This window comes from Dendrobium catenatum, unplaced genomic scaffold (assembly GCF_001605985.2).
Source record: "Dendrobium catenatum unplaced genomic scaffold, ASM160598v2 fragScaff_scaffold_913, whole genome shotgun sequence".
NCBI classification, from domain to species: Eukaryota; Viridiplantae; Streptophyta; class Magnoliopsida; order Asparagales; family Orchidaceae; genus Dendrobium; species Dendrobium catenatum.
The window spans coordinates 558,108-573,131 of record NW_021319375.1 but is presented as its reverse complement, the minus strand read 5'-3'; the positions used below and the strand labels follow the sequence as shown (position 1 = coordinate 573,131).

The following is a 15,024-nucleotide window of genomic DNA, read 5'->3' as shown; positions in this document are numbered from 1 at the left end:
TGAGGGACCAATGTGATTTATATGCTGAATGTGGTCCTTACTGAACTGGATTGCAAAAATGGAGATGGATTTCTGAAAATGAATGGAATAAAGCTTCCAGATACAACAACAGCCATATATATTCAGAGCATTAACTTGTAGGAGTGTGGGTTAAGGTGCTTGAAGAATTGTTCTTGTTTGGCTTATGCCAGTGCTAATATCAGTGTTGGAGGAAGTGGTTGCATTACTTGGGGAACTGAGCTGATAGATCTCAGGCAATTTGTTGATGGTGGCCAAAATTTTTATATAAGATTAGCTGCATCCGAACTAAGTAAGTTCTGATTAATTTGGATGAAATAGTTGCTGATTAAAGATATTAAACTCTTCCTGCATTCCGAAAAAAATTTAAAGATCTTATTTCTCGTCAATTTTCATCTTTTTCAGGCTAGTAGTTCCTCTTTTGAAGTTTTTTTCTTCTTTGACATTAACTCAATCTATAAGCAAAAGTAATGATTAAACATCTTTTTGTTAGACCGGTCCAACTGGTCCCATAGGGATCGGTTCAGACTGACAGAGGCGGAGAAATCCCACCTCTCCCGTATGCCGTCTAAACCGTAGAAGTCGGCATAACTTTTTGGGAAAGAATTTTGAGGGATTTGGGAGGGAATTTTGAATGTAGGGACTGTTTAGAGAATTCTTTTTGAATTGTATGCATTAAATAGTTTGTTTTCCTAGGGTTAGGGTATCTTAAATTTGGCTGAAATTTGAGATATCTTAGGTTTAGTTTTCCTTTGGGCTCTGGCGGCATCCAGAGAATTTGGGAGAGATCAATCCTCCTCTCGAATTGAGGATCAATTGTATCTTGCTATTTTCCATTTCTATTTCATCAAATAATACAAATTATCTACTATTTTCATTATTTTCGTGGTTTTGTGTGGAGTAATCTTAATAGGAAATATTTGAGATCTATAAGTGTTTCCTATCATCACTTCTCGTATTAGAAAGAACAATTCTTCAAGCATATTGTTAGACCGGTCCACTCAAAGGGGATGAAATTTATGAGACAAGTAAATCAGTTTATTTCATTCAAATCAAGGTTAACCCAACCATTAATTTTGACAGGAGATAACTCCAAGAAGAAACATGGAATCATAATTGTTGTGGTAACTTTTTCTATGCTGATGCTTCTGTTGGGATCTATTGGATATTGCCTCTGGAAAAAGAAGAAGAACATTAACGGTATATAGAATGATTTATCCTTTTGAGGATCAAATTTGAATTTTCTTCCAATTAATTTAGCAATCTAAAACAGGTTGTTGGAGAAAGAAGGCAAGGCATTTGTCATTTGATACAATAATCACTCAGCAAGTATCAGATGATGAAGGTAGCAGAAGGAATAATACAGATATCCCATTATTTGAATTGATGACATAAAATGTTATATAGATTATCAACAATAAACACTTTGGTTACCTTATAAACTATACCAAATCCAACCAGTTTTGAGTTGGTATGTTTTGATGAAATAGGGTAAGCTTGAAGATAATCAGGAAATGGCTGTGAAGAGACTATCAAAAAGTTCATCGCAAGGGCTCGAGGAGTTCAGAAATGAAGTCATTTTGATTGCTAAACTTCAGCACATCAATCTTGTTAGACTACTAGGTTATTGCATTCAAGGAGAGGAGAAGATGCTCATCTATTGAGTACATGCAAAATAGGAGCTTGGATACCATAATATTTGGTATGCATTTATCCTTAAAGAATTCATCATAAATTATCCAAAGCTTTTAGTGATTAGATTCTTTCTTGATCATGGAGTAGATAAAGCTAAATATTCTCTTGAGCTGGCCAATGTGGTTCAAAATCATCATCGGTATTGCTCGTGGACTCGTCTACCTTCACCGAGACTCGAGGTTTCAAATCATTCACAGGGATCTAAAAGCTAGTAACATTTTGCTAGATCGACAAATGAAGCCTAAGATTTTGGATTTTGGATTGACAAAAATATTTGGTGGAGAGGAGACTAATTCATATACTAACAGAGTAGTTGGAACATAGTAAACATCATATCAATTTGCATCCACAATGTCATCTGATGAAACCAATTTCAATGCTAATATGTTTCATTTGCATGCAGTGGATATGTCTCCAGAGTATGCAATAGATGACATCTTCTCGGTAAAATCTGATGTCTTTAGCTTCGGTGTATTGGTCCTCGAAATCATAAGTGGCAAGAAAAACAAAGAAGTTCATATTTTTGATCAATGCTTGAACCTTCTCTCTTATTGAAGCACCAATGTTATCAATTATTAATGATTTGATGTTTTATGAAATTGCTATTTAAAGATGTCAATCAAATAGCAGGACATTGCATGATAGATATTTGTTAGGCCGGTTCAGGTGGAACAGGCCCAACCGGCCCTTTCTGGGCCGGTTCGGTTCTATAGGAGGCGGAATAATACTGCTTCTTGTATGTCTGCCGCTCAAACAAGGCGGGCCCACAAATATAATTAACTTAATAATAGGAAGGAGGCAGCAACTAATTTTTGAGAGGGAATTTTTGAATTAGAAATTATTGCACTAAATAGGCATGGGATGCTAGGGTTAGGGCTATGCTAATTATTGTATTCTTTTGGAATTTTCTTGTGTTTTGGGCCCTAGATTCATCATATAGGGATTGGGAGAGAAGATCCTTCTCTTGAATTGAGAATACAATTGTATCTTGCTTCGATTCTTCCTCCGTTTGTGAGAATTCTTGCAATAGAACTATTTGGTGTGATTTCCTTCTCAGATTTTGAGTTTGTTCGCTGATTTTGTCTCTATCGATAGAAATACTTGATATCCACAAGTATTTCTTATCAATATTATTGAATTAATAATGTTGTTATTCTAATTTCAGGCATGGAATCTATGGAAAGAGGGGAGGACATTGGAATCGATTGATGGATCATTAGGTGGCTCCTCTTTAGAGCTTGAAGGGTTGAAATGCATTCACTTGGGACTCTTGTGTGTTCAAGAAAGAGCAGACGATAGGCCATCAAAGTCGATGCTGTCAAGTGACAACATGATGTTCCCACATCCTAAGAATCCTGTATTCTGGGATGGTGAAAGCTCGAGCGATATGAAATTGTCTTGGAGCTTTTCAGCTAATGAAGTGTCAGTTACAAAGCTCGAGGGCCGGTAGAGGAGAGGAATGAACTGAAGTGTTCTTTATTCTTTCCATGTGAAGGCATGGGCGGATCCCCATTCACTTGAGGGGGGGCATTTGCCCCCCCTCAATTTTTTTTTTTTTTTAATTTTAAAGGGTATAGTTTGAAATATTTTGGATATTTTAGGTATTTTGCCCCCTCTCAAAAAATTTTTTTGCCCTCATTTTATCAATCCTAAGCATTTTTGCCCATCCCCCACCCAAATTTTTTTTTTTGCCCACCCTAAAAAAAGAAGCTGGATCCGCCCCTGTGTGAAGGAATCAAGAGTAGACATAGTTGTTTCAGTTTGAAAAGAAGAAGGTCCAGCACTTTTACTATTCTGCTGTTGGAGAGAGCATCATAAAAATTCTCTCTTTGCATTACATTTGATTTGTATAAGCTATGTGTTGAATTCTTATGTGCTTATTAGTGCTGAAAAAACTATATAAAATTCATAATAAATACAAAAATTACATTATAAGTTTACTTAATAAATAAATATAAGATAAAAGCTAATTTTGCCTATTTAATAACACCTCTTTATGAGTTTAGTTAAGCAGATTAGATAAATGGTTCGGTGAGCTAACGAGTCAAATTTGAGCTAATCTTAATTCATTAGCTAAATTTGAGCTAATCTTAATTCATTAGCTAATGAGTTGATTAGTTTAAATAACTATAATGTAAATTACACTTAAAATATGTTAGTATTTGGGAGTTTAATTATAAAGTTATTAAAAGTTTTAAATTTTTTTATATCAAAAGATTATTTGTTATTTTAATTTTTCATTATCTTAATAATTTTATCATAATAATTGATTGAATAATAACCATTATCTTAATAATTTTGCTGATTCAAATTTGTAGAATAAAACTCAATCTTGAACTTGATTAATTAAGTTTCATAGATTTTTTAATTTATATAGTCTTGTCTTTAAACTTTTTAATTATTAATGCTAAATCTATTACTTGCGTTGTTAGAGATTTTTAGGCTTCGTTTGTTTTTTGTGCTTTTGTAAAAGGTAGTTTTAAAAAACATTAGTTCAGAAAATGGAGTTTTCTAACGGAGAAACATATATAAAAAGTTTTCTCAAAACTGTAGAAAAATGAAAAAATGAAGTTATTGGGAACGTGATTTGACGAACCAAACAAAAAAAACGGAAAAGGCAAAAAAATGCTCAAAAAAACGAAGCCTTAGAGGCTTCTATGGTGTTTTCGTTTGATTAATTGTGAATCCTAAAAGAGATTTAAAATAATAAAAAGGAGTTTTTTTGGCCTATTTTGTTTTATCATATTTATCTCCAATCTTTGAACATTACTAAGATGTTCATTAATGACTTCACTTAATTCTGACTTAAAACATTGAATTTGGATTGACTTGATTATCATTTGGGCCAAATTCAGGTAGAATTTTTTATTCGGTTAATTTTTAAGTTGGATTCGGCCTGACTAAGAAACTCAAAATTGATTTGAAATTAACCCATTTTTTATTGAATCTTACTGATTTTAAAAAATTGCATGATCTATATTGTAAATGAATCAAACAAGTCAGATTTATATCAGGTGAGTTCAAGCAACTTTGTTATTATCTTAGGCTTCGTTTGAGATAATTTTTTGTTATTGCTTTTTTTTTTTTTTGCTTTCATAAAATTTTATGGTAGAAAGCAGTAAGAAAGCTATCCCAAACAAAACTTTAATCTCATTTCAATAAATTTATAGAAGAGACAATGTATCTCAACAGAAAAAAACTGACGACAATAACATCAACACGAGTTCAAATAGGTCGAAATCAAGTACTTAGAAGCATAATTAAAAACTTCTCGAGACCATTTGAGGGTTAAACATCATCTGCATTTAACATACTGTCGATACTAGGGGTGTCAATATTTGACACTACTCGAAAACCCGACTCGAACCCGACACGAAAATTTCATGTTCGGGTCAACCCGAACCCGAAACGGGTCGGGTTTGGGTCCATATTTTCGACCCTTTTTGAATTTAGGGTCGGGTTCGGGTTGACCCGGAATCCCGACAGTGAGCGAAGTGAGCTCCCCTCGTTGCTTCCAATCAAAATGTTGTAACTTCCAATCCGACCGAAAGGAGTGAAGCAGTGAACAAGCGGAATAGCGAAGTCGAACATCAACTTGGCAGGTCGGGTTCGGGTCCGGAAAACTGACCCGTTTGCAAAAACATGACGGGTTCGGGTCGGGTCAAACAGTACCGGGTCAGTTCCGAGTTCGACCCGAACCCGACCCGTGACCCAAAATTGACACCCCTAGTCGATACAATATGAATTTGACAAGTGCAATATGAGTGTTCTTCTAATTTATCTCTGTACGTATCTTCCAACAACTTCGATGTGTTAAACTATCACTACCAACAAGAATATTTCAACATACAACAAATATATAGGTAAAATCAAAATGTATAATTGACATATTACAATTCTCAACTTATAATGTTAGCAGACTAAACACAAATATAAACTTCGTTTGGGACAACTTTCTTATTGCTTTCTAGTACAAAAATTTCTACTTTAGAAAAAATTTGTACTTAAAATACTACTTCATAAAGCAATGAAAAAGCTGTCCCAAACACTTCCTAAAAGCTTAACATTATGGAAGATGAAAAGAAATAGCAAACATACAAGTTACCAAATTGGAAGAAAAGCAATAACAACAACTAGTACAAAAAAGAAACTATTTTATAAATGAATTCTTTATTACCTACCAAGAGTTATTGTGAGTGTTACATTGTTTATAGAAGGGGATTCTCGCTTACTTGAGGATGAATCTGGTTTAGCTACAAAGCCTGGACATTTGGGTTCTGGTAAAAGCTCATTATTACTTGTTAACATCAAAATTATATCAGACATTAATGGTCTGTCTTCTGGTCTTTCCTGAACGCACAGAAGACCAATTTTGATGCATTTCAAAACCTCAGTAACAGAGTATGAGTTTTCAATTGTTTCATCAACTAGTTCCATGGCATTGCCTTCTTTCCAAAGCCTCCAAGCCTGAGTTCACAAAAGAATAGATTTATGTTATTCATTAAATAAATTTGATACTGAGTAAATAGAAAATTTTAGGGAGGCACTATATATTTTTCGAATGGAGTCACATGTTCCTTTATCAACCAACTGTTAGACCGGTCCAGCCGGTCCATACAGGACCGGCCTGCGGGAACAGAGGCGAACATTCTTTGCCTCCCGCTCGAGCCGTTCAAGCTGTAGGATCCAGGAGAGCTTTTTGGGAAGGATTTTTGAAGGAGTTAGGAGAGAAATTTGAATGTAGGGACTGTTAAGAGATTTCCTTTTTGATTGTGTGCATTAAATAGTTGGTTTTCCTAGGGTTAGGGCATCTTGAATTTGGCTGAAATTTGAGATTTCTTATGTTTAGGCTTTTGGGCTCTAGCGGCATCTAGAGATTTGGGATGGATGGATCCTCCTCTCGAATAGAGGATCAATTGTATCTTGCTATTTTCTTCTGTTAGTTTGTGTTCTTGAAATAAAATTCCTGTTTTTATCTGATTTTCCGTTGGATTTGTGGAGATTCCTCTCTGTTTTTGTCAAGATCGTTAGGTTTCACTTGAGATCTTCAAGTGTTTACTATCACAAACTTTATAGTACCACAATGAGCCCTCCAATGGCATCAATTACGATGCACTGATATGAATACGGGGATAACACAATACAACATTGAGAGGGGGCATGCATATCATTAAAAATATAGAATATGGGCATACATTTGACATGACATTATAACTTTAAAATCTTAAAAAATAAAATCAATGACATATATATCCAGCCTATAATGTAGAAGATGCATTTATTAGACTCGAAAGGAAATTAATCACTGTAATATGAAATAGATATATATGTTTAGAAGAAATTAGAGTGATTGATAAATACTCATAAGCTCTTTAGATATTTTTTATAACAATTATTTTTATGTTATTTTGCAAAAGACATATTATGTTCGAGGGACTATGATTAACGGACATTCATAAGTTCTTTAGATAATTCCCCTTACTATGAAACAAATTAATAGGATTCACTAAGTTAAAAGTTTTTATTTAATCTTTAGTATTTTTCATGAAATTTCAATTAAATTAATAAGGACATGCATATCGGTTACACATGCGCATTTTTTTCAATTATTTTTTAATTAGATACGTTTTAACTTTGTTTGACATGTGTTAGGTTAATATGAGTAGAATAGAGTCGAGGCTTAAGTGGTTAAGTTGCAGAGCTTAATTTTTATCCTGCAAAAAAAAAAAAAAAAACTTTGTAGAATTAGTTGAGTCACTGTCTTTATGTTTTCATTAAGGGTTGCCCTATTTGCAAATTATTTCATTAAAGGAGTCTTGAGCTGTTATTGTATTTTTTGTTGAATTTTTCTTTATTGAGAGAGTGATCTTTATATTGTATGTGAGGAATTAGGATTGCAATTTTCAATAATTACATTGTAGTGAAATCTGTAGAAACAGCAATAGGATGTGGCTATCATTGCCTGCATAAAATTTTGAGTATTATGCGTGTTGATTATCTTTTCTATTTTCTATTTAATTTTGCTCTAAGTGTATGAATAAATTTTGCATATTCCCCAACATAAGAACGGTGGCTGACTAGTTTGGATTTGCTATAAGATTTAGTCGGAGCTATGTGAAGGTGGTTGCGCTTGATTGGGCTATAAGAATAGCTAATATCTTCCTGAGTTGTTTATCATCATTTTAATATCATGAAAAAGTTGTGAAATGTAGAAAAACTGATTAAGATGGAGACTCAAGGTACGTGAAAATAAGAGTGAAATTCATCTCAAGATTACTTGAAAGTTGTACACTTCAAAAAAGAATAAAAAGATAATAGAAAGAAACTTACAAGTTAGCATACTTTACCTGTCGTAAAAGATAATAATAGTTCTGAGAGGCATAATAGCCCCTGTTCTTTTGCCCGCTTATGATCTCAAGAGTTAGAACTCCAAAACTAAAGACATCAGATTTAACAGAAAATATGCCATCGATCGCATACTCTGGAGACATATAACCACTGCATAGCAAAAAATAGTCTAAATTAAAAAAAATTAAAGAGCATGAGGTAAAAAAAAATCATTTATGCATTAATACACATAAAGATGGGGATGGGTGATGGGGTGGGCTATTTTTTTAGAAAGATAGGACGGTTCATAGTTTCTTTTTATAATTTAACTGCAAATATGAACCATTCAAAAAATTAAATCAAGTATGGAAAATGCTTGAGGACAAAAATTATTACTATAAAATATTACAGTCTATCCAAGCTAAGATATAATACTTACTATGTTCCTACAACTCTTTTGGTTTGAGATTTTGCCTCATTTCCTCCAAAGATTCTTGCTAGACCAAAGTCTGAAATTTTGGGCACCATCTCTTGATCTAGAAGAATGTTACTAGCTTTCAGATCTCTATGAATAACTCTTACAGCTGAATCTTGATGAAGGTATAGAAGACCTCGAGCGATTCCGACAATTATGTTGTAACGTATTTGCCAATTAAGCAACACTTTTTTTTCCTGGTCTGATCAGAAATATTTAATTTTAAATTAGAGATGGAATTTTCTTACGATTTATACTGTAGAATAATGTAGGTTTCTTCAATATGCACTCTACCAAAAAAAGATAGACAACTAGAAGCAGAAAATTCTTGAGCGGTTGTGTACCAAGATTTAAAGCGCTTGATTACAACTGATGTGCAAAGAAATGTTCTCAAGTGCAAAAAATGTTAAACATATTGACTTCATAGTCAGTTGTGCATAAATTGTAGTATCAAAGACTTGTGGTTTTAAAGGTTATTTTGATGGTAGCATTATAGTATAACAAATGCTGTGTATTTGATTAAGTATTATCTTCCTCGAATAAGATATTGCTGATTATGAGTATTTTTCAATTCTTTAACCATTAGATGGCCTAACATCAACACACTAAACCGTCAGCAAATTATACACTGAAGCCTTATTAAGAAAATTATCATATAGATACCACGAAATCAAATAATTGACATGTATTAATGATATAAATTACATAGCAGATGTTAAGAAAGCTAAGTCCCTTCAGCAAATTCAGTAAGATGCACCTTGCAAAAAAATTAATTTTGGTGTTATATAAGATAGTTGAGTACACAGACCTTGGGAGAGTGGACTACCAATGGTTCCAGATGAATCTTATTAAACCAAGTAAATAAGGAATAAATTCAAATAATAGAATATTGTAACTTATTTGCATATTTCAAAGAATAAATATTTATAATCCAATGCATGTAACACAACCTATGGGCAAAAGAAAGCATGCAATTCACCTAACTAAGGTTTCATTTGGGACGGCTTTCTTACTACTTCATAAAACAGCTTTCTTAATTTTTGTATTAAAAAGTTGATTTAAGAAGCAGTAAAAAAGTCGTCCCAAACGAACCCTAAGAGATAAAAATGGATATGAAAAGATTATACAGATTACCGAATAGAAAAGTGTCCAAGCTTTTATTTGGCATGTACTCATATATCAGCATCTTCTCCTGTCTCTGCACACAGCAGCCTAAGAGCCGAACTAGATTTCTATGCTGAAGCTTGGCAATCAGCATCACCTCATTTTTGAACTCATCGAGCCCCTGTGTTGAGCTTTTGGAAAGTCTTTTCACAGCTATCTCTTGTCCATCATCCATCTTTCCCTAAAAATGCAGAAACTATATAGCTACCATTTATGAAAATGAATTTGAGCAAGCTTGTACCATCATAAATTGCTAACAAATTAAGTTGTTCAACTACTTATATTCAAGTTCTGCATGATGAACAAAATCGTCCTTCAAAAATCTACTAAAGCTAGGCTGTCAAATGATGATGGTTAATATTGTTTAAATTATACTGCAATATGTTATCATATTTAGGCTTCATTTGGGACGGCTTTCTTATGGCTTCTTAAAGTAGCTTTATAATACAAAATTTAAATTTTTTGTATTAAAAAGCTGCTTTAAGAAGCAGTAAAAAAGCCATCCCAAATGAAGCCTTAGTCGGGGTACTGCCATTCAAGTTTAGATTTGAGAGACATTTAAAATGCGGTCAAAATAATGCTTGTAACAGTATTAAACTATTTGATAAGGACATCAGTAGATGATTTCGGTAAGTCTATCACAGGAGACGTCGCAGATAAATGACCACGATCAGGAGCATTTATTTATGAGCTATTTTATGTTTTTCTATTTTGTATTTTTGTATTAGTTTTATTATTTTAGTTGTGTTTGACCATTATACCCCTATGAGGGAATGTAGTGAGTTGTAGCCCGGAGGGCGTGTTTGTCTTTGTGTTTTCTTCTTCATGGAGGCCTATTTATAGAGGCCAAGACTTTGTATTAGGGATGATGGATGATTATTGAAAGGAAATTCAACTTTTGTCATGATCTCTTTGTGAGTTCTAGAGAGTGGTGGTGAAGCCTAGGAGAGGCTAACGGAGTACCCAACAGCCCACCGACGGGTGAGCTCTTGGTTTTTCTATTTTTTCTTATCCCTTTCCTCCCCTTCCTCCACCCACCATCTCACCCTATTTCGCTCCTCCTGCTGCCGACCAACCCACCTAGCCGATTCCCCTCTTCACCTCCCTAAGCCGCCGGACGCCAAGCACCCACCTGCCACCAGCCGTCCCCCAAACCCCTCACCACCGGCCCCTTCTCTCCCATTAGCCACCAACCCTCCTCTCCATAACCCATGAATTTTGAATTTCAAAATTCAAATCAACCCTTCATTATTTTCCTAAGATAATCCTCCCATTTAGGAAAGCTTATTTATTTGAATTCAATTCAATATTTGAATTCAAATAATTCCCTCCCATATTTGAATTTTGAATTTCAAAATTCAAATCAACCCTTCATTACTTTCCTTAAATAATCCTCCCATTTAGGAAAGCTTATTTATTTGAATTCAAATAATTCCCTCCCATGTTTGAATTTTGAATTTCAAAATTCAAATCAACACTTCATTATTTTCCTAAAATAATCCTCTCATTTAGGAAAGCTTATTTATTTGAATTCAATTAAATATTTGAAGTCAAATAATTCTCTCCCATGTTTGAATTTTGAATTTCAAAATTCAAACCCCTCATTAAGTCTTTCCTAAATACCTCATCACAAATAGGAAAGGGATTTAATTGCTATTCAATCAATTTTGAAATTCAAAACTCTTTCCCTATTATGCAAATTCAATTAGGAAACTCTCCCAATAAATAAAAAATCTGAATTAATTTCAGATTTGATTTAAATCAAGAGTTAATCCTATGGGGCACACAATTAATTAGCAAATCCTTAATTCCCCCATTGTTTGGCCGGCCCCCTCTCTCCTCCCTTTCTCTCTCCACTTGCCACATAAGCATCAATTAATCCCTTCTCTCTATTTTATCCTACTGTTTTAAAATTTCTACCTTTCTCCAATTGGGTCTGTGCCTCCCAACTCAAAAGTAAATCAATTCTTTCCAATCTCATTCTGTGTACCTCTCATCTAAGGTATTGATAGGTGCCACAAACAAGATTTGTTGTGTGAAGTAGATATAGGCACAAAAAAAGGGAGAGAGATTGATTAGTGACAGCCAACAAGTCTCTCACTCTCCCACTTGCAAAAAAATTTTATGACCTACATCTCAGAAGCATAAATAAGATTCATTTCAGTTATGAAATTGCATGCCAGATTAGCATGCTTAAAACTCTACTGGAAATTAAACTTACCATATAAACAGGACCAAAACCACCCTCTCCAAGTTCATTATCTTCAGAGAAATTATTTGTTGCATCAGCAATTGTTCCATAATCAAACAAAGGAAGATCCATGTCCGTATTAGTTGCAATATTTAACACATTTACTTCTTCAGATGAGTCCAAAGCTACATGAAATAATCACATTCACAAACAAATTAGATGAAACTCATTTGTAACATACTTTGATGCGTGAAGTAGCAGTAAAAAAGGTGGCGCTGAACAATAAAAAAAAGCATTCATCATAAAGAAATGAATGATAGTTGAAAATATGATCATACATCTTCTCTTCCTCCAGCAGCGAAATAGAAGATAACCGATAAGAAACGCACCAACGGAGAAACAAACCACAGTGGACACCACTATAGCAGTTGCTTTTCTGTTGTGAGATTGGTTTGACACTGCAATAAGAAAACAACAATGCAAAAAAAAAAAGGGTTAAGAGAAAGTTCAAACCAAATAACTTTTTGTTCCTGAAAAGTATAACATAGTTAAATTGCTTAGCCGTAACTTGATATATTAGTTTCCACTATATAAGCTTCATTAGATGCTACGTCTCTTATGCATTGACATATAGTGCATAAAACTTTTACAAAGCCACACCTCACTAAGAAATTCACTATGAAAATGAGAGAAATTGTACATATCTTCACACTCACTCTCTCTTCTTCACTTCATAGTCATGTCCACCATCTCCATATGCGAATACGAGTTTTTCACGAGTTATACTCCCCTTCAATTGGATATAACTCTTAAAAATGAATAGAAAATGAACTCAACTGACTTGCAACACCACGATGTTGTACTTGCAACACCTCAACGTTAACTTCAATATTTCAAAACGGATCTGCAGCGCTGTGTCCATAGTGCCTCGATGCAAAATTCTCTATTACAGAGAAGATCCATAGTACCTTGGTGCTATACAGTCAATAATTTTTTTTCTAGGGCTTTACCCTCGAACCCCCGAGCAAGGGACGACAGCCCCACTGCAACCCTCCAACGAGCTCCTCGTCAAACTCAATAGACGGAATTGAGGTCAAAGTCAACAGTACAATCCGATTGATCTACACAATTAGATTCCACAAATAACTAGCAGATAGAACTCATAAAAGGGGGAATTTTATATGAATATTAGGTATTATAATAATAATCTAAAAAATATGTTGGAATAGAAATACCACTAGTCGGGCCTTAATGACTTGTGAGTTTAACCTTTTAAGAAAAAAAATCAATTTGAGCACTAGTATTCAAGCCCAACTTTGCAGCCCCTCCATAAACATGTTCTATCAATTTGTACTAGAGTTAATGATTTGGTTAGTACCAATGTTTAATGTATTTTGTAGCCCTCATGAGTATTGGTTCCTTCAAATATGATTGAGAAGGGTTCAAGTATGCGTGACTAGCACACTGGTTCTATATTATTGAGCGAGTTATTGGCACCTATGATGCACCGACACTTTTCCTCAAAGGGCCGTCTAGTGTCCGACACGTATATGACATGACATGCGTCCGACACGCCTCCGACACATGTCAGACACGTTGAAAGCGTGACTCATTAAGAAATATTAAAAACAAATTGGACGCTCATGTCCGACATCCATGTCTTAAATATTTTATGAAATTTTTAAATATAATTTCTTGTATTTAAATTTTTTATTTATTTAAAATATAAAACTAAATTTCTTATTTCCTATCCACAACATAAAATCAACCGCCCGCACTCAATATACCATTCATCAAATATTCTGATTTTTATTTCTTTTTGGCGAGTCGTGACTATGGTTTCACAACAATGTCCAATGTCATCTCAACATCGATGTCTGACGTCGTTATAACATCGATATTTCAACCCATCTCAACATCAAAGTCTAACACTATTTTGACATTAATGCATGATATACGACATCGACGGCCGACTCTCAACATCATAATATTAATCATTTTAAGCACATATTCTAGTGAAATGACTTATTATTTATAAATTATTTTTAATATTATGCTTATTCAATATTTATACAACATTTTTAAACTATAAAAATTATAATATCGTGTCCAACCCGTCTATATGTATTATATTTTCAATAACTGACATATCCTGTGTCCGTGTCGTATCCACATCGTCGTGTCCGTGTCTGTGCATCATAGATTGACACATAATACTTTGATAATGTTGGACGTTTTTATTTTTGAGGGGAAGATAAACAAGGTGACAAAATGATGCATGAGAGAGGACTTGTATGAAAATGTTTCCTTAGTCCAATATCAAATAATTGAGAAATATATGAGGATATAAAAATACTTGTGGTTGGCCATCACCATAATCATAAGCTTTTAGACTAAAAAAAGATTTAATTGCTAGTGTACCAACAAAATTTTGATCCACTTTGATGCACATACCAATGTTAGGAAATATTACAACAAAATTTAATCACCGAGAACAACAAAAAAACAACCATCGAATAGAAGTTTAACACACAAATAACGATAAGAATTTTATACAAGTTAACCCCAGGATGCCTACATCATGTTGTCATTGCTACATATTTTAGTACGATTTTATTGTGGAGTTTTTTTTAAAGCCTTGATTATCTCAAGCACAATCTAAATGGTTCCACTCTCTTACAATAACAACAACATCAAGCCTTTATCCCACTACGTGGGGTCGGCTACATGAATCCTTTTACTCCATTGTGTCCTATTAAAAGTCAAATTCTCGTTTAAATCTAATAAAGAAAGGTCATTCCTAATATTTTCTAACCAAGTCTTTTTAGGTCTACCCCTACCTTTCTTAACATAAGTCAAATCTAATACCTCTACTCTCCTAACCGGGTCATCGAAAGGCCGCCGTTTTATGTGACCAAACCATCTAAGGCGACTCTCTCTAATCTTATCTTCTACTGGAGCTACTCCAACCTTTTCACGTATATGCTCATTTCGTATCCTATCTCTAAGGGTAAAGCCACTCATCCACCTGAGCATCCTCATCTCTGCCACACTTAACTTAGTATTATGCTTCTCTTTTAATGGCCAACATTCGGCACCATAAAGCATTGCAGGCCTAACTACCATCTTATAGAATTTTCCCTTAAGTTTGAGG

At 34.0% G+C, this 15,024-nt stretch overlaps 1 protein-coding gene and 1 pseudogene across 1 annotated transcript in view; one reads left to right on the top strand and one right to left on the bottom strand.

The window, feature by feature from the left end:
* Positions 1–6: 6 nt before the first annotated feature.
* Positions 7–3,220, top strand: LOC110109452 (annotated as a pseudogene).
* A 2,590-nt stretch (positions 3,221–5,810) lies between these two features.
* The window catches only part of LOC110109209 (receptor-like serine/threonine-protein kinase SD1-8), a 14,445-nt gene continuing 5,231 nt past the window's right edge, over positions 5,811–15,024 (bottom strand). Inside the window, exons 3-8 of the mRNA XM_020840169.2 lie at positions 12,209–12,328; positions 11,901–12,055; positions 9,650–9,860; positions 8,480–8,717; positions 8,061–8,211; positions 5,811–6,180 (exon numbers count right to left, since the gene is read on the bottom strand). Of these exons, the coding sequence (XP_020695828.1) occupies positions 5,887–6,180; positions 8,061–8,211; positions 8,480–8,717; positions 9,650–9,860; positions 11,901–12,055; positions 12,209–12,328 (1,169 nt within the window). The 3' untranslated portion in view covers positions 5,811–5,886. The remainder of the gene's footprint in view (positions 6,181–8,060; positions 8,212–8,479; positions 8,718–9,649; positions 9,861–11,900; positions 12,056–12,208; positions 12,329–15,024) is intronic.